At 36.6% G+C, this 25,009-nt stretch overlaps 1 protein-coding gene across 13 annotated transcripts in view; it reads right to left on the reverse strand.

The window, feature by feature from the left end:
- Positions 1-25,009, reverse strand: part of CSNK1G3 (casein kinase 1 gamma 3) — a 141,297-nt gene that overhangs the window by 92,680 nt on the left and 23,608 nt on the right. For 12 of the 13 annotated variants that reach the window (XR_004349119.1, XR_004349117.1, XR_004349118.1 and 9 more), the window contains exons 2-3: positions 8,867-9,292; positions 399-439 (exon numbers count right to left, since the gene is read on the reverse strand). Coding sequence is in view for 2 of the 13 variants with exons in the window: in XM_032626108.1 (XP_032481999.1) it covers positions 399-439; positions 8,867-9,044 (219 nt within the window). In the remaining 11 variants the exon portion in view is untranslated. Of the gene's footprint in view, positions 1-398; positions 440-2,375; positions 2,468-8,866; positions 9,293-25,009 lie in introns of those variants that run through there. The other variant, XR_004349123.1, reaches the window with a different exon arrangement.

Consider the following 25,009-nt stretch of genomic DNA (forward strand, 5'->3'; position numbering starts at 1 on the left):
TTTCAAATAATGTAATCCTGAATACTAAGGACACCTTTGTCCAAGTGCTTGAATCAGGAAGAAAAATCCTGCATTCTAACTTTTATCTAATAAAAAATGCCAATATACCAGCTTCCTTAAATTCAAAAATTTTTAAATTCAGTTCTATAATACTGCCAAAGTAAAGGGATTAAGTTTTTGTAACACACAAAGACACAGATATCTTATATATACATTATCATACACTTGAGGGGCATGAAGATGCTAGGAGCTTAATAACAAAAGGTCAGTTACACTTACCACTTTCCCAATAAACACTCAAGTTAAAAGGATATGAAAAAAAAGTAGTGAAAATGCAACTTAATCATTAAAGAAATAACAAGAAAATAATTAAAGAGAAATAAGAAACATGAACTTACCAGTTTAATTGCCACATATTCATTTGTGTATAAATTTTTCCCTTGAAAAAAAAAGAAAAATGTCAGATTCTACCAGCAATGAATTTTTAAAGATACATTATGTAAAACTGTACTTTGGGGGGTCAGGGGAAGCACATAACACATTTAAATGAAACATAGGTTTTTGCTTCCAACTATTTAACAGAAGTCTCAATAACATGGAAATATTTAAATTTATGATCAACTCCATAACACATTTAGTATTTCACCTAGATTCAGAGTAGAAAGTAATACTAATAAATACTTTAGACCATTTATTTAAAAAAAAAGAAAAATTCTTATTTTGTTGGAATACTGCATACAATTTACAAAGTAATCAGTAGGCAAACACATGCTAAACTGAATTTCAAAACTAGAACCCTATATAGAAATTGGAGTACAAAATTCCTTTCTCGATCACCACCTCATTTTAAATCCTTCATTATTACGGGATGTGATCTTAATAGGGCTCATATGTAATCTAGTAAATAGATCAAATATATAGAAAAAAATGTGGAATACCTTTAAAATAAAATTTTAAAAGTATTATTCAATAATTGGCTTTGACAAACTAGTTAATTACTCTGAGGGGAAGAAGGGTTATTAAGAACTTGCCTTATAACCAAATTAAATTCCAGGTATTTTAAGAGTTAGATATAAGCCATAAAACAAGAAAAAATATTTATCAGGCCAGTATACAGAAGCCTTTTTGAGCGTTAAAAATAAATGGAAAAAGATTAAAAGATCAGAAGATTTTATACAGATTTGATAGCTTAAAATATTTTAAACTTTTGTAAGTTGAAAAAACATATACAAAGAACAGGTGAAAGACAAATCAGAATAAAGATTTAATATAATTAATATGTAAAGAATTCAAATGAATTACAGTAATTATTGGCAACAGCAAGTTGAAAATAATCTAGAAAATTCCAAGGGGTCAACATCTGTAGTTCAAGTAAAATACTATGGAGAATTAAGTATATGAAGAAAATCTGATACAGAAATTAATGTGCTTCTTTACAAGTACAGTTCAAAGAATAAAAAATAGAACAATATTTGATTTCTGGATTTCCAGTATTCTTTCAATAAGCATGTACTATTTTTATAGTAAGAAAAACAGAACACTGATCGTTGTGGTTTTTAACTGTGATAGTAACTGGCCCTGGTCACACTGGCTACTTAACACAAAATAGGTAATCATCAACTTTCACACATGTGATTTTTCCAACATAATACACCTAACTTCATTTTATACAACAGCTAATAAATGGCAGTAAAACTTCTAGACAAAATTTCAGTCTTGGATATGCTGCCACAGTGAGCAGTATTTTCACCATAAGAATCTTTGCCACAAGCAGTTTCGCAGCACAGCTAATTGCCCATGAGGCAATTTTGATGGAAAAATTGAAAATTATATTTTGATATAAATGTGAAAATTTTATATAAAATTAAAATGAAAATAAAATTTAAAATGAACATTAAAAAGGGCACAATGACACATGAAAAACTAGTCACAAAATATTTTAAAGATTCTACTGTCAAAATGAAAATACAAAAAATATCTGAATACATTTAAAACGTGTATAGATTCATGATTATAGTTGTATTATGGTATATCTGAGAAAAGGTGATACTTCCTTTGTCAAAGTCAATCATTACGGATTCAGAATCTCATGTTGGACCTAAGTTCTCTACAACATAAAAAAACTCTAAGTCTCCACAGATATCCCTGGAAATAAAATGAACAATCGAGGGATGTTCCTATTTATTATCAATATATGTAACCTATATAACTGGTAGTAAATCTCTAGACAACATTTAAATGTTCCATCACATGACCAGTCTTTATGTTTTACCAAATCATCTAAGCCAGATTCTGTACCAAATACAAAAGTTCTGTCTCCATAACGTTCTCCACTATCAAATAGCAAAAAATTTCACCATTTTCAAGAAACTTACACTCATCAGGAATCACGTAACCATTTCTTTATGGGGGATAGGAAGAGCTTGATTCTTCTTTTGCCTCCAACTTCTAATATTGCATGATAAATCTGATAAAGACAGCATTAGAGCGCAAGCTGTTGTATCTAGATTAGCCAAAGAATTGACAATTAATGCTCTGGATGACTGTTGTGAGTTACTAGCTGCTTCTTTATATTTGCTATAGCTTGGTAAGCTTTTGGTTTGAGGTGTGGCAGGGATGACTGTGTTCACTGAAGGATCTGCAAAGTGATGTTCTCATTTTCTAGTACTGTATGCAATCTGGCTTTTCACTCTATTATGTCATACCTCTAGTAAGTTTTCTTATCATTTTATTTTCTATCAAGTCAATATATGTAGTTGTTTTATTCACTATTTTAAGACCACCATGCTAGTCGTCGCTATTTAGACCATTATGAGGCCTAAGATTTATATAAAATAAAAATATAAGGAGGTTAGGAGGTTGGGATAGACACACTACTATATATAAAATAGATAATCAACAAGGACCTACTGTATAGCACAGGGAACTCTACTCAATACTCTGTAATAACCTATACGGGAAAAGAATCTGAAAAAGAATAGATAAACATATAACTAAATCATATTGCTGTACACCTGAAACATAACACTGTAAATCAATATAATATAAAATAATATAAAATAAAAATTAAAAATGAAAGCACTGGGCTTCCCTGGTGGCGCAGTGGTTGAGAGTCCGCCTGCCGATGCAGGGGACACGGGTTCGTGCCCCGGTCCAGGAAGATCCCGCGTGCCGCGGAGCGGCTGGGCCCGTGAGCCATGGCCACTGAGCCTGTGCGTCCGGAGCCCGTGCTCCGCAACGGGAGAGGCCACAGCAGTGAGAGGCCCGCGTACCAAAAAAAAAAAAAAAAAAAAAAAAAAATGAAAGCACTGCATCAGTGGAGAAGTGAAACCAAACTGTCAACCAGTCGAAACCAAACTGTCAAACCAAAATGTCAACCAGTTATTTTATCTATTACAGCATTGAAACCAAATCGTCAATCAGTTATTTCACCCTTAAAGCAAAACTGCCTTATGGCCAATGAGTTGTATGGCCAAACAGTAAAACTGCTTGCAGCAAAGACTTATGGCGAAAATACCTAGAACTGTTGCCACCACTGTACAGCAGTGCTTGTTCATATAAATATTATAATGCTTTTCTGAGTTTTGTCCTTATTTTATAAAAATGAGTGAAAAAAAAAGCATTCATTCTAATGCTAAATAGCATGAGTCTCATAAACCCGTCACACTTATCACAAAGATGGAGCTCAATAGCAGGACCCAAAGTGGTGAATGCTAAGCTATAGTGAGGTACTCACTGAGCCCATAAATATAAAAAAATTTTAGAAAACATACCATATTTTTAGCCAATAAATTCAGCATTCAGATGTGCCTTCATATATATTTTCAAGAATGCGTTATGTATAAAATTGTAGTCTTCCTCTAGTAAGCTTGAAGTGAATACTTTAATGGTACAATGAAAAACTTAATCTTGAGAAACTGGTATCTAACAAAGGAACAATTGTGTTTTGAGTTTAAATATGGAATTTATATTTCCTCAAGACATTATCATCTTTTCATAATTATCCTGTATATGATATTTATTCACAAGCGCACAGGGAAAAATATTCATAGGACAAGAAGTTAGGTTAAACACAAATTCCACAGAATCAAAATAAACCATATACTTCTAAAAGTACTGTTTTTGTTGGCATTTACATGTTCAAATGTCTACTTTTAAGTCACAGCAGAAAGTACAAAATCCTAAAAGCGTCACCTTTTTTTGAACATTAGACATTTTGCTGAACTTTGAGGGTTATATTTATAAAGATGAACATAGGTTGAACAACACTACCCATGCATTTTTGTCACCTTGCATAGGCATAGCCTTAAATAATTGGCTTTTAATCGATATTTGTTATATATATGAACTAAAAATGCACAGAATATGTGTTTGTGGGTAAAATATGAGCAAAAGATAGGGAGTGTATGTATAGAGGGAATGCAGTTAAAAGAAGGCTCCAGGTAGGCTGGTTCCAGTTAACTGATGTTTTAAATCCAATTTCAAAAGACATTTCCAACAGAGCTTTGTGCCACACTGAACTTGAAAAGATGGTTTTACCAATTTTGTGGCATTTGGGTGGTCATTGTTATAAAACTATGTTCTACAGAAACTACATATATGTTTATATCAGGGATTACTAATTAACCAAAATATACCTGTGCCCCTTCCCTAATAATAGAATGCCCGAGTTTTAAAATGGTTGTCCAGCTAGACTAAATTTCTAGCCTCTTTTTCAGCTTGGTGCGACCATGTGATCAAGTTCTGGATATGAGTCGATGTTAAGGTATGTCACTCCCCACTTCCAAGAATGAACGTGTGCTCTTCTGGCCCTTTTTCTTCTTCTTGCTGGCTGGCTGGAAGAGAGACTGAAGCCACATATTGAGCATGCAGAGATACCCTGACAGCTCTGGGTGCTGTCCTTCTGGTCTGTGTTATGTGAAAAAGAAAGAAACGATTTTGCCTAACACCACTATATTCTAGGATCTCTTTATTACAGCATCATAGTCTATTCCTTATTATTACATTTTTCAGATAAGTTTGAAGCTTGAATTAGTAAAAGTAGAAAATCAATAAACATTTATAAAAATGATGAATCCACTCAAATCTGTATATTTACTTGATATATACTGTAAGGCCTGCAGAATTCTTAAATATAAACAATAAATTAAGAAGAGTTATAAGCTATACAGGAACAAGAGGAGAAAAAATAAAAATAAAAGAAGTTATAAAAACTCCTGTGGTCTACTTAATTATATCAAAATTTACAATATCCTATTTCAGATAATGGGAATTCATAGACAAATATATAACACCCTTGTTCTGTGTTCCTTTACGTCATGGTCAGTCAGGTTTAGCCACAAGAGGGGACACAGAAGAAGCTCAGGAAAACAAAGTTTATTATACTCCAGGTCCTAGAAAGGGGGTCACAGAAGAAGCATCATGTTTTGGTCAGGTGATAGAAGACAGGAACAAGGGAAGAGCTTAGGCCAAGGCCTTCATCGGTGTTTCTGCAGGAAAGGCAAGGCGGGGCAGGGTAAACAGCTTAGGACTGGGTAATTTGAATAATTCTGTTAGCCTTTGGTGGGCAGTCTCTAGTTGTCTTGTACTTGGCCATGGGATGAGTTAAGGAAGAGGAAAATTGCCTTCTGGAGTGTATGGGCCAGAGAGGAGGTATGGCTCTGGATTGTTTAGTTTGCAGATCAAGGCTTGCTCCCAGTTGAGTCCTTTGCTATCTTTAAGAACTGGCTAGCCTGTAGAGGAGCAGTCTCTCCACAGCTAGAAAGGTTTTGAGGTTTTTTTGTTTTTATTATTAAAGCAATGTTATGTTGGCTGAACTGTAAAGCAGAAAGATACTCCATATATTCTGGAACACATCTGCAGTAAGAGGTCTCACCTCAGGTTTTTTTGTTTTTTTTAATTGAAATATGGTTGACCAGAAAAGTTTTTTTAAGATGTTAAAGCATCATGGGAAAATAAAAAATATATACAGTATAACCCCACATTTTAGCTAGCTTTGTTTTGTCTCATTCAGTGCCTGTTAAAAACATTTCTAGGGGTTTTGGTTGGTTGTCTAAGCTAGAACTATATCTAACATGCAGCAGGATGCAAGCCTTACCATAATACAAAGATAAAACCAAAAATATATCAATTCATCATTTTACAATTAAAAATACAGATAAAAATGATAGTAAATACATTTACTTAATTTTAGATTATTTCAAAAGTTCTATTTTTTTTTAATCTCAAGTCCAATTTTTATGTCCAACTTTTTTTTTTTCTCTGTACTTTCAACAGAGGGTAATAGTGTCTCTCCTTGGGGCATTTAGAAATGGCAGTGGAGGTTGGGGGAAGGGCATTTGGGGTTGCATGTGGGGATGCAACTCCTATTTAGTGCCCAAGAAGTCTGAAGTTCTAAACACCATGCAGTACACTGGACAGTCCTCAACAACAACAACAAAAAAAACTGTCCAGCCCAAGGTGTTAATAGCATCTTCGTTGAAAATCCCTTACCTGTAACATATATACCTTACATTCTTTTATACCCAATACTAAGCACAAAAATTTCAGTGCCAGAAATCAAATGTTTATTAACATGGTTTTAAAGAAAGCACCTTAAGAATTCAAACCAGCTTTTAACATTAGCATGCTTATCCAGGTACAGAAAGAATGATACTTAACACAACTTTTTCTGTACAGAGAAATCACTTGGGACCTTTAGAAAAAGGAATAAAACGTCCCTTTATTTAGTAGTCTATCAAAAGAGAAAAATATGATTAAATTAGTTCTTCAAGTGTATATGTTACATGTATCATAAGTACACATAAAACACAGTTACATGTATAGATAATACATTTAAATAAATAGATGTACACAAATATATAATAAAAACCCATAGATAGATCAGGTACAGAGAGATAGATAAATAGATGATGGATGGATGGATGGATGGATGGACTAGTAAGTCATCTTATGCCTATTCCTGCTCATTCACAGACTGCAAAAGAAAGGGTTATTTTGCTGTTTTTTCAGTACATAGCATATATGGTTTCAGTATATATGGGTACATACAGTTTCTCATATTGCCCTAGTTAAAATGCTCCACTAGATTGTTTTGTGTGTATACCCACACATACACACACACATATATACATACATGCACACACAGAGATGTATATATATGTAGTTATTTTGAAATAAATTACATGAAACCAATTTTGAATAAAAAAATGCCGAAGTACTGCGGTACTATAGTCATATACACAAAGAGAGATAGAGTGACAGGTGAAGTACAAATATTTATATACGACAAAATATATAGCTATAAAACTAATTTATATAAATAAGTTTAAATAAATATACATATAACATGCTATAATTTAATTAAAAACAAATATCTTGATATCGTTTTAATGGAGCAGAACAATCATTGTTTTCCTAAAACAGGCAAGTATAGTGCTGGTCCTTTTATACTATTATCTAAATTTCACAATAATTTAGGAAGTGGAAATAATCCCATTTTAAAGTTCAGAAATTTGAAGCCCCACATAGTTAAATGACTTATGTATTCCATAATGGCAGAGACAAATTTTATATTTTTCTAATGTATCATCAGTGCCTAATCATGCCTCATACATAATACTGTAGACATGCAATAAATTTTGAATGGATAGATGGATGTATAATAGTTCAAGGTTGGATAAGTAAATAACCTGGTTTTTTTTCTAATGCCAAAATCAGAAACAATTTAAGAATTTCAAAATATCTAATTCAATATCTTTCAAAAAATAAAATGTAAAACATTCACCCTTTCAAATATTTGCATCCCTTCTAAAATGCAGAAGAGTCTGTCAGACACATCATTTAACAGCAATGTACAAAATATGTCGTTGCCTTTTATTACCTTGCTTCATTCAAAGATTTAATGTACACTAGCTACATAAAACAGTAATAAAATGAAGGAATAACTACAAATTAGAGTGTTTACACGATGAAAAAGAAGTAGTCGAGTAGATGAACATACAATTGCTTATATTTCTAACACCAGGGTTGAATCTAATGAAAATTGTGAAGCCAAGTTTTTTCTTTTTATTTCCAAAGTTTACACTCTTGCATTGACCAGAGAGCCCTCAGGGTACCTCAATATTGACTCCCATAAAACTGTGCTACCCTCCTTCTTGTTTCTCTTCAGTGAAGATAGCCACATCTTTATTGCACTAGGAGTTAAAAATGTAGATTTGGATCGCGAGTCCATCTTAAATTGCTGTATGACATTTGGCAAGAAACCTTCCCTCACTGAGTTTCAAATGCCTTAAATGTAGAGTTAGGAGGTTTAAATTAGACCAGTGTTTCCCAAACTTACCTGATTATAAGAATAAACTGAGTCAGTACTTTGTGTCCCTTATTAAGAATATAGATTCATAAACTACCCTGGATATACTTGGGGGAAGGGGAGAAGAGATTACAACACTGTAAATTTCACTGATTTTTGATGCATTTTCAGCATATTACCTTGATTTTAAGCCATACATATCCTCCTAAAGTAACCAGTTACTAAATGTTTTCAAATCAGAAAAGGTAGCCTAAATATCATTCCTAAAAAATACATTGCAAAGGCTTTCCTGGTATCTATTTCAGCCTCTTGGGGCTTTTTAATTTACTTTCTTTTTTCTCATATTCTGGATGGTTTATCTCAAGTAAACAGACATTGTTATACTAGGGAATTACTGACAAATGAAAATAGAAGTATATTAGAAATTCCTAATATCCATATTCTTTAAAATTACCACAACAAACAACTAAACAAGTAACTAAATCACTTCATTAAAAAGTATCTTTCATTTTAAAAAATGCTCCCAACTTTATGGAATAAATAAAATAGTCTTACCTAATCGTAATTCTCCAAAATTCCCACATCCAATTTTTTTTCCGACTCTAAAGTTAGGTCCAACCATTAAAACTCCAGAGGATGAAGAACCAGTTCCTCGAGTGTTGTGTCCTGACCGACCACTAGGTCGTGCCATTCTATCATCTGATTTGTCCTTGTCTTTCTTTTTATTATCCATATCAAGTTTGCGGTACTCCACTTTGAATTCTTTAATCAAGACGACCACACTGAAATAGGGTATCGTGAGAACAGGTACATCACTAGGTAACTGTACCAGGTGGGTAATGTTAACATTCAAATTGCAGTAGGTAGTCAATTAACTGATGCGTGTTCATCCCATTCGTAAAATTTTTCTCAGTTTTCTTTTCAGCAAAACATGTCTTCAAAATTATCTTTTCAATGATGTGAGCTGATACTGATAGTGACCTAGAATAGTAAGAAAAGAAAATCAGTCAACTTAGAGAATCAAAAAACATATGTCTGGGAAATTAATAACATAACCAAAGTTTAGGCAATGGACTATTACTATTTGTTGATGCCCACTGAAATCTAACCTCAGTAGACTCTTAATCATTACCCTTTATTCGTATACTTTAATACCAAAGGGATCACAAAAACAAAACCAAACAAAGAAATCAGTGATTTGGTTACTTCTTAAAAATAAATAAAAGTAACAAAAATGTATTGAGAGGGACTTCCCTGGTGGTCCAGTGGTAAAGAATCCGCCCTCCAACGCAGGGGACGCGGGTTCAATCCCTGGTTGGGGAACTAAGATCCTACATGCCGTGGGGCAACTAAGCCCGCGTGCCACAACTACTCAGCTCACACGCCTCAACAAGAGAGCCTGTATGCCGCAAACAACAGAGCCCACGCGCTCTGGAGCCAGTGCACCACAACTGGAGAGAGAAAACCCACACGCCGCAACTAGAGAGAGGCCTGCGCACCACAACGAAGAGCCTGTGTCACAACGAAACATCTTGCATGCCACAACTAAGACCCAACATGGCTAAAAATAAAGAAAAAATAAAAATAAATAAAATCACTGTTTAAAAGAAAAAATGTATTGAGTGTTTCATAAGCCAATATACATTCACTAACCAAGTCCTTCCAACTTAGAATCATTTCAATTAAAAAAAAATACTCAAAGAATTCCAGTAAATCAATATAAGATTTTCAATTTAAATTAAAGCAGAAAGAGAGAATACATTTTGCAAATTAGTAAAGGATCTTAATAAAAATATCTTCCACATATTCATGCACTTAATAATTTTCAAAGGCTTTTCAAATATACATTCTCATTTGATCTTCATTTATTCAAATATTTATTACCCATTAAGTATATATTATCCATAACTATCTATGGGAATGGAGCAATCATAACAAGGGTTGAAATAAATAGTACTTTCTCATCAGCTTTTAGCAACCCACCAAATATGCAATTATTCCTAACACCTAATCTATTTATAAAGTTTCTTATTATATTTGCCATACTCAATATTGCAGATGAAACTATAAGCATCTGTTTGGTATAAGTAAAATCGAATCATTTTTACATATACTGTTTGCTCTCTTTCCAGCTATAATAGAGTAACTGATACTGAACTTCCCCTCTTGCTATAAATAATTATAAAACTGGACAAAACATATGAAGCACCTGTTTTCCGGCACTGGATAACAGGCAGTGTAAGAGAAAACAGAAACACAGAAGGTGATTTCCACCTTCACCCAAGATCTCCAGCTAGGGACAATTTTCTGACTACAGCACAGGGAAATGGAGGCTCAGGCAGTGCACAGTGATCATAGATCAGAGTTTGGGACTCTTGAAGCTAGTGGAATTTGCAGGACCTCACAGTACTAAAGGTGAGGCAATTGTACAGTTTTAGGGATAGGAGGTGACAGGGCAGAAGCTAGGCTAGCAGACAAAGGCTACTATGGGGTTAAATAAAGAATGGAGATACTAAAGGCTGTGCAATGCTAGAATATCTTAAAGTTCCTATCTAGTCATGGTGGAGGAACCTCATTAATATCCCAGAATTTAGCTGAAATACCAGAAAGACCAAGTCTTTAGAGTAAGGACCATACCCTAGAGTAAGGACTACTATACACTGGCCCAACTAAAGCCTAAAACCAAGCCTAGATAGGATTAAGAATACCTCCAATTACACTAACTACATTCCAGAATGAAACTTGACACACTTAGAGGAAAAAAAACCCAAAAACAGACTTTCAACAATGGTGAATTCATAATGTCCAGACATGGAAATGAGCAGTAAATGTGACATGCAGACAGGAAACAAAGCCATCAAAGGAAACAGACTCCAAGATGACCCTGATATTGACATTAGAAGACAGGACTTCAAAATTACTAAATAGCTGTTGAAGTCCTATTACATTAAAGAAAGAGACTGGAGCAGAAAAAAATATTTGAAGAAATAGTGGTTGAAAAATTCCCAAATTTACTGAAAAACACTAACCTACAAAATGAGGAAACTCAGCAATCCCATAAAGGATAGGTACAAAGAAAATTAAACCTAGGTACATCAAAGTGCCAAAACCCCAAAATAAAGGGAAAATCTTGAAAGCAGACAGAGAAAAACTACACAACATACAGGTGAACTTCTAACTTCTTATCAGAAACAATGGAGACCCAAAAGAAAATGGGAGAATACGTTCAAAGCAATGAAAGGAGGAAAAGAACTCTCAACACAGAACATGACATCCAATAAAAATTAGTCTTTAAAACTGAAAGTGAAAGCCATTTTCAGATGAAGGAAGCTAAGAATTAGTCACCAGCACACTTGCACAACAGAAATACTTTTTAAATAGTGCATTAGGCTTAATTAAATCACATGATACCAGACAGAAATCTGAAACTTCAAGAAGAAATGAGGAACACTAGAAATGGGAAATGCATGTGTATTCATTTCCTTAAAAGATAAATTACTCTTTAAAGCACAAATAATTTCTTAGTGTCACTTATAACATATATGGAAATAAAATATGTGTATAACAAGAGAAATGGCAGGGGCAGGTAGTAAATGGAATTATATTATTTTAAGATTCTTATATTTGTTAAGAATGAAGTGGTTCAGTATTAATTTTAAGAAGCCCATGTTAAGTTAAAAATGCATATTGTGATACCTAGACCAAAAACTAAAAATTAATTACAACAGAAATATCTAAAAAGTTAACACAAGAAATAAAGTAGAATGACAAACATTTGATTAAAACAAAAGAAGAGAAATAAGAGATATGAGACAAAAAGGAAAACAGCAAGAGAAAAGACTTAAAAACACACATATAATGAAAATGGATCATATTTTCCTAATAAAAGGCAAAAGGCTATATTAGAAAATCAAGATCCAACTATATGCTGTCTCTAAGAAACAACTTTAAATACAAAGACACAGACTGAAAGTGAAAGAATAGAAAAAGAGGGCATTCCTGGTGGCGCAGCGGTTAGGAATCCTCCTGCCAATGCAGAGGACATGGGTTCGAGGCCTGGTCTGGAAAGGTCCCACATGCCGCGGAGCAACTAAGCCCCTGTGCCACAACTACTGAGCCTGTGCTCTGAAGCCTGCAAGTCACAACTACTGAGCCCGTGCACCACAACAACTGAAGCCCACACACCTAGAGCCTGTGCTCTGCAACGAGAAGCCACCACAATGAGAAGTCTGTGCAGTGCAACAAAGAATAGTCCCCACTCACCACAACTAGAGAAAACCTTTACACTGAAACGAAGACCCAACGCAGCCAAAAATAAAATAAATAAATTTATTTTTTAAAAAAAGGAAGAATAGAAAAAGAGATACTATGCAAACAGCAAGTAAAATAAGCTTGAGAGACTATATTATCATACAAAGTAAACACCAAAACAAGGGAGTATCTCCAAAGATACAGAGGTCCACTTCATAATAACAAAAATATCAATTCAACAGAAAGACATAAAAATCATAAAAATGACATAAAAATGAGCAAAATGAAGCAGACTTTAAAAAACAATGATTTGTTTGAAATGATTGTTTGAAAAAGACAATCATAGTTGAAATGTTAACACACTGTTGTTTCAATAACTGATAAAGTAGAAGACAAAAATATCAGTATGTATCCTGACACGGGAGATCTAAATAATACCATTGATTACCCTGAACTAACTGACATTTATAAAATACAATATCCAAAACTGAAGAATAATATTCCCTTTCAATATTCATCAAGAAAGAGCATATGCTGTCATTATTTAAGTCTCAAATAACTCAAACATTAGAGTATACTCTCTGATCAAAACAGAATTAGATAAGGAAACAATAATTATATGATATCTAGAAAATCCCCAAATATTTGAAATTTAAACACACTTTTAAGTAACTCATGAGTTGAAAAATAAGTCAGATGGGAAACTAGAAAAAATTTTTCACAGAATAATAAGGAAATATAACACATTAAATTTTGTAGGTTGCAACTCAAGCAATGCTCAGAAGAAAATTAGAAGCTTTAAATGCCTATATTAGAAAAGAAGTATTTAATCAATGATCTAGATTTTCTCCTTACAATGTTAGAAAAATTAGACGTAACTTGAGGAAGTACTTTAATAGCACTATTGTTAATATTCCATAGGCTTACATGAAAACATAGTCTTAACAAGTGAAAACATTGGAATTCTTGGCAGATAACTAGGAGAATATCAAAGAAACAAAACAAAACAAGCAAACAACAGAAACGCTAGAATAAAAAGGATCATATCTGAAATGAAAAACATCATTGGATACACTCAAAAGTAGACTGGATAAAGCAGAAGGTATCAACAAACCTGAAAGGAGATCTAAAGAAATTATCCAGGGAGCAAAATCAATACAATAGAGAAAATAAAACCAAAGTTTACTCTTTGAAAACAGTCAATAAAATTGGTATTGCCTAGCAAAAATGATCAAGAATAAAAAGGGAAAATATACAAATAACCAATAACAAGAATGAAAGGAGGGATATTACTAAAGATCTTATAAATACTATAAGAATAAAGAACTATTATGAGCAACTTTATGACAATAAATTTGATAACTTAGATGAAATTTTAAAAATTCTTTGAAAAATCCAACATAGGGATACAAGATGAAACAACATAGGCATACAAGATGAAACAGAAAATATCAATAGTTCTGAATCTAAATTGAATTTCTTTTAAAAAAAACTTCCCATGAAGACAGTATCACTGGTGAATCTATCAAATATTTAAGGAAAAAAATAATACTCTTCTTACAAAAACTCTTTCAGAAAAAACAAGAATAAGGAATACTTGTCAATTTACTTTGTGAGATCAGCAGAACTCTGAAAAAAAGCCTGACTAACACTTGAAGCAAAGAAAATTAGACCAGTGTTTCTCATAAGAATAGATTAAAAAGTTCTTCACAAAATATAAGCAAATATATAAAAAGTTTAATAAATAATAATCAAACAGGGTTTAATACTAGAAATGTAAGACTTAATATTTGAAATAAATTCACCAAATTAGTAGGAAAAGAAAATATCTCAACAGACAAGAAAATACATTTGACAAAATTTAACCTGTTAATGATTAAAACCTCTCAGTAATCCAGAAAGAGAATCAAACTTAAACCTAATAAAAGGGTTTTTCCTACAAAAAAAGCTACAGCCAATATCACACTTAAATGGTGAAACACTGAACTCTTCACCAAGACTAGGAGAAAACACAAGAATGTTTGCTCTCAGATCTTCTATTCAACATTGTACAGAAGAACTAGCCTGTACAATAAGGCAAGAAAAGATGCAAAAGGCATGAAAACTGGAAAGGAAAAGGCAAAACTGTTGTTATTCAGAGACATCATGACTGTGTGTGCAGAAAACCTTATAGGGTGACGTCATCAAGAGAGCAACACAGGTCATTCCCAACTTCAGTCCCCCTCACAAGACGACCAAGTAGCAACTATCCACCAACAACACTAAAAAAAAAATCCCAGAACCCGGGGGTAAGGCTAAAGCACCCTCCTGGACCAGAGAGACAGAGAAGGGTAAGAGGAGTGGCTACACTCTGACCACACTGTCCCTCCCCCAAGCCTAGCACAGCACTACACCTACAGGACCCCCAAAGCCTATGGTTTCTCCAGCAGGAAAACAAGAGTCCAAGATGGACATCCAGCTCCCCAGGTATGGCAGGATGCTTCCTGGGAGGCCCACTCAGGTCTCGCCTCATCAGGATCACTGAGGGAATCTGTGGGAATCATTAAAGAAAAAAAAAAAAAAAGAAAAATCTCAACAGAACAATAGCAAGTAAGGATACCGAATCAGTAGTCAAAAACCTCTCAACAAAGAAAACTCCAGGCAAGAATGAGGAATAAATAGAATTTGCAATTCCTGATGGAAATATAAAATAGTACAACTTTGGGGAAAAGTTTGATAGCTTATTGTAATTAAAATATATACCTATCCTATGACCTAACAATACCACTCTTAGGTATTTACTCAAGAGAACTGAAAACATATGTTTAGAGAAAGATTTGTACACCAGTATTTATAGCAGCTTATTCATAACAGCCAAAAACTGGAAACAATCCTAATGTCTAATAACAGGAGAATAGATATATAAACTGATATATTCATTCAGTGGAATACTACTCAGTAAATAAAAAGGAAAGAACTGCTGATACATGTAACAACATGGATCAATCTCTCAGATATGAGATTGAGGTAAGTCAGGCACAAATGAGTGAGTACATATTATATGACTCTTGTTATATGAAGTTCCAGAATCCACAAAAATAAGCTGTGGTGACAGAAATCAGATCAGGTGTTGCCTAGGGTGGTGGGAAGTTTGGAAAGTGGCATAAGGGAATTTTATGGTGGGAAAGGAATGTTCTATATCTTGATTGGGAGGGGATTACACAGGTGTATACATTTGTCTAAACTCTTCAAACTACACTAAAAATCTGTTTTACATTATATGTAGATGATGCTTCAAAACATGATTTTTAGGAACAACCCACACCAAAAATAAATGAAAGCTGTATCTCTAAGTTTTTTCCGTTATAACTTTATCATAAAACTCATCTGAAAACACTACAGTTTTTTAAAGTTAATGAACATATATTTTGTTTTAGACTGTTTTCTTTAAAAGGGCCCTTCTACACTTTTTCTATTTAGAAGGAGGTAATTTCCCATTTGCAATGTTTCATGTTATTTTCAATATATAGCTTTTTGTTTACCAAATATCCAAAATACATTCCACATGCTATAAGAATTCAAATAATACAAAGTAAAAATACCCTTGAGATGCCCATACCCCTTGTCCCTCATTCTGCTTGCTCTACTCAGAGGTAAACATTACTTTCAATTTGTTTTTTATGGCCCAGACCTTTTTAGTAATGCCCGTGCATGCATATATTTATTTAGCAGTATTTGTAAGTCTGCTTGTTTGTTTTACAGAAGAGGTCAGTGTAAAGCCTCTGAAGAACCAAAACTTCCTCACAAAAGAAACAGCATTTGAAAGCATATCATACATTGAAAAACTTTTGCCTTTTTCCTTTCATACCCAACCATTCCACATGAACCCTGGAGGAGCAAGGGCCAGCATAATGAATGGCTGAGGAGGCAGGAAGAAAAGTCAAGAGACAATGCCAAATTCCTTCCCCAAGAGAAATCCCTGAACCAGTGGCCAAGCCTGAAACTAGGAGGTGGGAAAACAGAAGCAGGAAGAAGTGATCAATTAGCTTAAAATTGAACTTCAAATATGGCACAAGTGGGACACGCCTTCAAGATGGCGGAGGATAAGATGTGGAGATCACCTTCCTCCCCACAAATACATCAGAAATACATCTACATGTGGAACAACTCCTACAGAACACCTACTGAACGCTGGCAGAAGACCTCAGACATCCCAAAAGGCAAGAAACTCCCCACGTAGCTGGGTAGGGCAAAAGAAAAATGTAAAAACAGAGACAAGGGAATAGGGACAGGACCTGCACCAGTGGGAGGGAGCTGTGAAGGAGGAAAGGTTTCCACACACTAGGAAGCCCCTTCGCGGGTGGAGACTGCAGGTGGCAGAGGGGGAAGCTTCGGAGCCACGGAGGAGAGCACAGCAACAGGGGTGCGGAGGGCAAAGTGGAGAGATTCCCGCACAGAGGATCGGTGCGACCAGCACTCACCAGCCCGAGAGGCTTGTCTGCTCACCCACCGGGGCGGGCGGGGCTGGGAGCTGAGGCTCCGGCTTCAGAGGTCGGATGCCAGGGAGAGGACTGGGGTTGGCTGCGTGAACACAGCCTGAAGGGGGCTAGTGCGCCACAGCTAGCCGGGAGGGAATCCGGGAAAAACTCTGGAACTGCCTAAGAGGCAAGAGACCATTGTTCCGCAGTGCGCGAGGAGCGGGGATTAAGAGCTCCGCTTAAAGGAGCTCCAGAGACAGACACGAGCCACGGCTATCAGCGCGGACACCAGAGATGGGCATGAAACGCTAAGGCTGCTGCTGCAGCCACCAAGAAGCCTGTGTGCGAGCACAGGTCACCATCCACACCTCCCCTCCCAGGAGCCTGTGCAGCCCGCCACTGCCAGGGTCCCGTGATCCAGGGACAACTTCCCTTGGAGAACACACTGCGCCTCAGGCTGTTAATAATTTTTCTATTTTAATAACTTTATTTTCTTCCTTCCTTCCATCCTTCCTTCCTTCTTTCCTTCCTTCCTTTTTCTCCCTTTTCTTCTGAACAGTGTGGATAACAGGCTCTTGGTGGTCTGGCCAGGTGTCAGGCCTGAGCCTCTGAGGTGGGAGAGCCAAGTTCAGGACATTGGTCCACCAGAGACCTCCCAACCCCAAGTAATATCAAAGGGCAAAAACTCTTCCAGAGATCTCCATCTCAACGCTAAGACCCAGCTCCACTCAACGACCAGCAAGCTACAGTGCTAGACAGTCTATGCCAGACAACTAGCAAGACAGGAACACAAACCCACCCATTAGCAGAGAGGCTACCTAAAATCATAATAAGTTCACTGACATCCCAATACACACCACCGGACGTGGTCCTGCCCACCAGAACAACAAGCTCCAGCCTCATCCACCAGAACACAGGCACCAGTCCCCTCCACCAGGAAGCCTACACAACCCAGTGAACCAACATTACCCACTGGGAGCAGACACCAAAAACAACGGGAACTACAAACCTGCAGCCTGCAAAAAGGAGACCCCAAACACAGTAAGTTAAACAAAATGAGAAGACAGAGAAACACGCAGCAGATGAAGGAGCAAGGTAAAAACCCACCAGACCAAACAAATGAAGAGAAAATAGGTAGTCTACATGAAAAAGAAGCAGAGTAATGATAGTAAAGATGATGAAAAAATTTTGGAAATAGAATGAAGAAAATACAAGAAATGTTTAACAAGGACCTAGAAGAACTAAAGAGCAAACACACAATGATGAACACCACAATAAATGAAATTTAAAATTCTCTAGAAGGAATCAGTAGCAGAATAACTGAGGCAGAAGAACGGATAAGTGACCTGGAAGATAAAATAGTGGAAATAACTACCACAGAGAAGAATAAAGAAAAAAGAATGAAAAGAATTGAGGACAATCTCAGAGACCTCTGGTACAACAGTAAACGCACCAACATTCGAATAATAGGGATCCCAGGAGAAGAAGAGAAGAAGAAAGGGACTGAGAAAAATATCTGAAGAGATTATAGTTGAAAACTTCCTTAATATGGGTAAGGAAATAGTCAACCAAGTGCAGGAAGCGCAGAGAGTCCCATACAGGATAAATCCAAGGAGAAACACGCCAAGACACATATTAATGAAACTATCAAAAATTGAATACAAAGAAAAAATATTAAAAGCAGCAAGGGAAAAGCAAGGAAGTAAGGGAATCCCCATAAGGTTAACAGCTGATCTTTCAGAAGAAACTCTGCAAGACAGCAATGCATGGCAGGACATATTTAAAGTGATGAAAGGGAAAAACCTACAACCAAGATTACTTTACCCAGCAAGGATCTCATTCCAATTCGACAGAGAAATTAAAACCTTTACAGACAAGCAAAAGCTAAGAGAATTCAGCACCACCAAACCAGCTATACAACAAATGCTAAAGGAATTTCTCTAAGCAGGAAACACAAGAGAAGGAAAAGACTTACAATAACAAACCCAAAACAATTAAGAAAGTGGTAACAGGAACATACATATCAATAACTACCTTAAATGTAAATGGATTAGATGCTCTAACCAAAAGACAAAGACTGGCTGAATGGATACCAAAACAAGACCCATATATATGCTGTCTACAAGAGACCCACTTCAGACCCAGGGACACATACAGACTGAAAGTGAGGGGATGGAAAAAGATATTCCATGCAAATGGAAATCAAAAGAGAGCTGGAGGGCTCCCCTGGTGGCTCAGTGGTTGAGAGTCCACCTGCCGATGCAGGGGACACGGGTTCGTGCCCTGGTCCAGGAAGATCCCACATGCCGCAGAGCGGCTGGGCCTGTGAGCCATGACCACTGGGCCTGCGCGTCCAGAGCCTGTGCTCCACAACGGGAGAGGCCACAACACTGAGAGGCCCGCATACTGCAGAAAAAAAAAAAAAGAGAGCTGGAGTAGCAATTCTCATATCAGACAAGACAAAGAGACAACCCTCAGAATGGGAGAAAATATTTGCTAAAGAAGCAACTGGCAAAGGATTAATCTCCAAAATATACAAGCAGCTCATGCAGCTCAATATCAAAAAAACAACCCAATCCAAAAATGGGAAAAAGACCTAAATAGACATTTCTCCAAAGAAGATATACAGATTGCCAACAAACACATGAAAGGATGCTCAACATCACTAACCATTAGAGAAATGCAAATCAAGACTACAATGAGGTATCACCTCACACCAGTCAGAATGGCCAATATCAAAAACTCTACAAACAGTAAATGTTGGAGAGGGTGTGGAGAAAAGGGAACCCTCTTGCACTGTTGGTGGGAATGTTAATTGATACAGACACTATGGAGAACAGTATGGAGGTTCCTTAAAAAACTAAAAATAGAACTACCATTTGACCCAGCAATCCCACTACCGGGCATATACCCTGAGAAAACCATAATTCAAAAAGAATCATGTACCACAATGTTCATTGCAGCTGTATTTACAATAGCCAGGACATGGAAGTAACCTAATTGTCCATCGACAGATGAATGGATAAAAAAGATGTGGCACATATATACAATGGACTATTACTCAGCCATAAACGTAAAAGAAATTGAGTTATTTGTAGTGAGGTGGATGGACCTAGAGTCTGTCATACAGAGTGCAGTGAGTCAGAAAGAGAAAAACAAATACCGTACACTAACACATATATATGGAATCTTTAAAAAAAAAAAAAAGGTTCTGAAGAAACTTGGGGAAGGACAGGAATAAAGGTGCAGACGTAGAGAATGGACTTGAGGACATGGGGATGGGGAAGTTAAGCTGGGACGAAGTGAGAGAGTGACACTGACATATATACACTACCAAATGTAAACTAGATAACCAGTGGGAAGCAGCCACATAGCACAGAGAGATCAGCTTGGTGCTTTGTGACCACCTAGAGGGGTGGGATAGGGAGGGTGGGAGGGAGACACAAGAGGGAGGAGATATGGGAATGTATGTATATGTATACCTGATTCACTTTGTTATACAACAGAAACTGACACACCATTGTAAAGCAATTATACTCTAATAAAGACGTTAAAAAAAAATTTTTTAATGCCCCCCCAAAAAAGATGGCCCAAGTATTTTTAACACCCCAAAATAAGTCTTGCCAAAACTGAACTTATTCCTATAAATATGTGGCAAGAATCAATGGAAACTGACCAGGATATCATTTATGAGTGGGGAAAAAAGAATAATCAAAGTATAGAAGTAGTGGTTAGTGAGAAATGAGGCTGTTTCGTATTTTACTCCATCCTTTTTACCACATTCAAGAAACTGTTCAAAAACCTGTCATGCTACGTTTTTTTACTTTTTAAAATATATTTAACAAGTTGGATTTTTGATTAAAATATTTTTATTAAGGATCTTAAATAGTGCTAGTACTTCCCCTGTTTTGCACCTATCAAACAGTATTAGTATCGACAAGTTTGTCTATAGCCATGGTCAGCAAACTCCAGCCTGCAGGCTAAATTCAGCCTATTGTCTATTATGTACAGTCTGCAAACTAAGAATCGTCTTTACATTTTTACATATTTGGGGAAAAAATTAAAATAATATTTTGTGACTCATGAAAATTATATGAAATTCAAATTTTGGTGTTCATAAATAAACTTGCATAAGAATGAATCCATGCTAACTCATTTACGCATTGTTACAGCTGCTTCATACTACCAGAGAAAAGTAGTTTTGAGACCATATGTGGCACTCTTTATCATTTCACAGTGCTGCCCAGAGCATCACAAACTACAGTGATTTTCATGCTTTTAAGGCACAGTGAAGTCTGGATTATGTATTTCAAATTATAATAGATGGCAAAGCACTGTGTTTATTATGTAATGGAACTACACTAAAGAATATACTTGGACATGACCAAAAGTATTAGTTTTCTATTGCTGTGTAACAAATTACCAAAAATTTAGCACCTTATAGCAGTACATTTATTAGTTCACAGTTTCCGTAGATCAGAAGTCTGGGCACGGCTCAGCTGAGTCATTTGCTCAGGGTTCCACAGGTTTCATTCAAAGTATCAGCTAGACTACATTCTTATCTGGAGACGAAAGTGGGAAAGAATCTTCTTCCAAGCTCCTTCAGATTGCAGGCAGAATTCATATCCTTGCAGTGTATAACTGAGGGCGTCAGCTTTTAGCTGGCTCTCACAGGCCACCCTCAAGTCCTACACGGTATCTACAGTTCCTAGAAGCTGCCTACAGTTCCTCGCCACATGGACTTCTCCAACATGGCCACTTACTTCTTCATGCCCCTAAGAAAAATCTCTAGCTCCAATCTTTTGAGAGTAAGTCTTAAATAAGGCAACATAACCTTCTCTCACAGTTAAATCCCAATCTTTGTACCCTGCTCCAATACACCCGTTCTCCCAGGTCTTGGAATCCCTGCCATCTGCTTCCAAACCTCTTTGATGCTGCCTGCCTTGTCTATGTACTAGTAAGAGCACTGGATTAGAAAAAAGAAGTCTTAAGAGTCCCAACTACTCGTGAAGCCTTAGGCAAGGCTTAATCTGTCTAAGCTTATTTTAATAATTATAAAATAGGAGGATTAGACTAGGAGATTTCTGAGGATATTCTTATATTATACACATTATTATAACTGCCTATTGTATTTGATGACAAGGACTCTTGTTATATGTAACTTGGTGATCTCTGAACCTAGCACACTGCCAGGCACCTAGGACAGTCAATAGATATTATACATTAAAAAATGAGTTTTTTCTATCTCTAAACATTTCTAGGTTTTAGTTGTGGGCTTCCTACCTAAAGCCCTCCCAGTTACTTATCACCACACCCCCTAACATCAGTCTCTTCATTCACCTGAAGCACATCACTGAACCTCACCAACCAGTGTGATTACTCCCAAGTACTCCCAAGAATTTCCAGTATGTGACAGCATTCCCTTGCCTGAATTACTCTTCTAATATGGTCTATGTTTGTGCCTTCGGTACCGATTCATCCCAACACCAAAGAAAAATCAGCTCTGAAAACTGCAGATATTCTTTCAGCTACAGCTAATACCAGTACATCAGAAGTCACAAATCCAAATGCCCAAAAAGACGAGGAAGGTACCATAAAAAGAGTGAATCAAACTGAGTATGAGACAATAAGGAGTACTGGGGGTATGGCAAACTGGAAAGCAAATACCCCAATTAAAACAGGCACCTACTACTCAGCTGTAAACAACTGCTGCCATTCAGGAACATCAGATGTTCAATTTTTTTTTTTTTTTTTTTTTGCGGTACGTGGATCTCTCACTGTTGTGGCCTCTCCCATTGCGGAGCACAGGCTCTGGATGCGTAGGCTCAGAGGCCATGGCTCATGGGCCCAGCCGCTCCGCGGCATGTGGGATCTTCCCAGACCGGGGCACGAACCCGTGTCCCCTGCATCGGCAGGTGGACTCTCAACCACTGCGCCACCAGGGAAGCCCAGATGTTCAAATTTTTGAAGAAAATCCAGAAACCTGGATTTTATGTAAAATCTCTCTAGTTGCCATTTGCTGAGCACTTACTGTGCTAAGTATTTTAAATAGATTAACTCATCAGTTCTCACAGTTATAAGGTACTATTTCAATCCCTATTTTTACCAATAAGGAAACTAAAATTTAGAGAAGTTACACAACTTGACCTGCATCATAAAGTCAGTAAATGGTATAGTGAGAATATGACTACAAAGAGTCAGACTCCTGAGTTCATATTCTTACCCACTTTACCTCTGGTGATGGTTTTGCTAATTCTCTGACCTCCCAAAGTCTGAACTGTGCCCTTCTCTCTGGATCAGCAGCATCACTCTGTCCCTTCTTGCCAGCCTATACTGTCTCTCTCTACAATACCTCAACGTCGCCAGATCCTAATTTGAGCCAACAAAGGAGATGGGAGGGGGTACTCACCAGTCAATAAGCCCCGTGCATGTGCACAGGGCTCTGAGACATTTATGAACAAAAAGACAATATACATACACAACAGCAAAAGAAACAATAACCCACAAAACCGCAATGTGTTTTCTTACTATGATACACCCACCTGTGGTGATATTAGATTTTTTTGAGTTAACAACTGCAACTTTGTATTTCCCTATCAATAAGAAGGCTTAAAGGGATACAAGAAATACTAAAAAAAACTTTTGGAAGATGGGAAGAAAAGTATATATATTTTTTTAATAAATAAATTTATTTATTTTTTTGGCTGCATTGGGTCTTCGTTGCTGCACACAGGCTTTCTCTAGGTGCAGTGAGCGGGGGCTACCCTTTGTTGCGGTGCACGGGCTTCTCACCGCAGTGGCTTCTCTTGTTGCTGAGCATGGGCTCTAGGCGCGCGGGCTTCAGTAGTTGTGGCTTGCAGGCTCTAGGGCGCAGGCTCAGTAGTTGTGGCACACGGGCTTAGTTGCTCCACGGCATGTGGGATCTTCCCGGACCAGGGCATAGTTGCTCCACGGCACGTGGGATCTTCCTGGACCAGGGCTCGAACCCATGTCCCCTGCATTAGCAGGCAGATTCCTAACCACTGCGCCACCAGGGAAGCCCAGAAGCATATACTGACAGATGAAGCAATGAAGGAAGCTAATGCTCAAACTAAGTGCTGGAGAAGACCACAGCAGAGTAAGGAGCTGATCTGCCAAACAGACTTCCAAAAGGCTTCCTAAAGGAAGTTAGGTGAAAAGGTAATAAGCAGGAGTGAAAAAGGGAAGGGAGGCAGGGACAAAATGGGGGAGGTGGATAATTGCTACTAACTGTTGTTACTGTCTCCTATGTAAAAGAACAACACAAAACAAAAAGAAAAATAAATCTCTAAAGAAATCAAAGGAAGTTCCAAAGAAGGGGGGGAGGGGGGAGTATTTGCTGGCATCACAGAACTGACATTTTAAAGAACTCTTTGCCTAAAGACTGATTCCCTGAGTGCATACCTGATGTGGAATGTGCCAATCAATAAGCCCCATCTGTGTAAACAAGATCCAAGAGATTGATAAAGAAAAAAACAGCAAAGCAAACAGAACGGCAAAGAAAACCCAAGCCATTTACGCAGAAATATTAACCTATCACTCCTTCACAAATATGAACTGACATCAAGAATCGCTAGATTTATGAAGAAAGGTAACAATATGAAAGAAAAATACCCCCAAAAAAGCAAATTTTAAAAAATATGAAAACTTAAAAAAAAAATCCTCAGACACTTTTGAGAAGGACAGTAATATATACACAGAATAAGAAAATAATGCTATATTATATGGAATAATCAAAGACAAGGTGGGGAACGATCCTATTATGTGAAACAAAAAAATAAAGGAAAAGAGACAGATAGAAGCAATCCAATACCTCCAACTTCCAAATAATAAGAGAAATTAATATGAAGGACAGAGGAAGTTAAGAAAAAGAAATTTTTCCTGAGCTATAGCAAAAACGGTCCAGAGGGCTAATCTAGAAACAAAACTAACCCTGGCATTCTACTGTTAAGTCCTAAAAGTGTAAGCAAGG

Source organism: Phocoena sinus, chromosome 3 (genome assembly GCF_008692025.1).
Source record: "Phocoena sinus isolate mPhoSin1 chromosome 3, mPhoSin1.pri, whole genome shotgun sequence".
Classification (NCBI taxonomy): Eukaryota; Metazoa; Chordata; class Mammalia; order Artiodactyla; family Phocoenidae; genus Phocoena; species Phocoena sinus.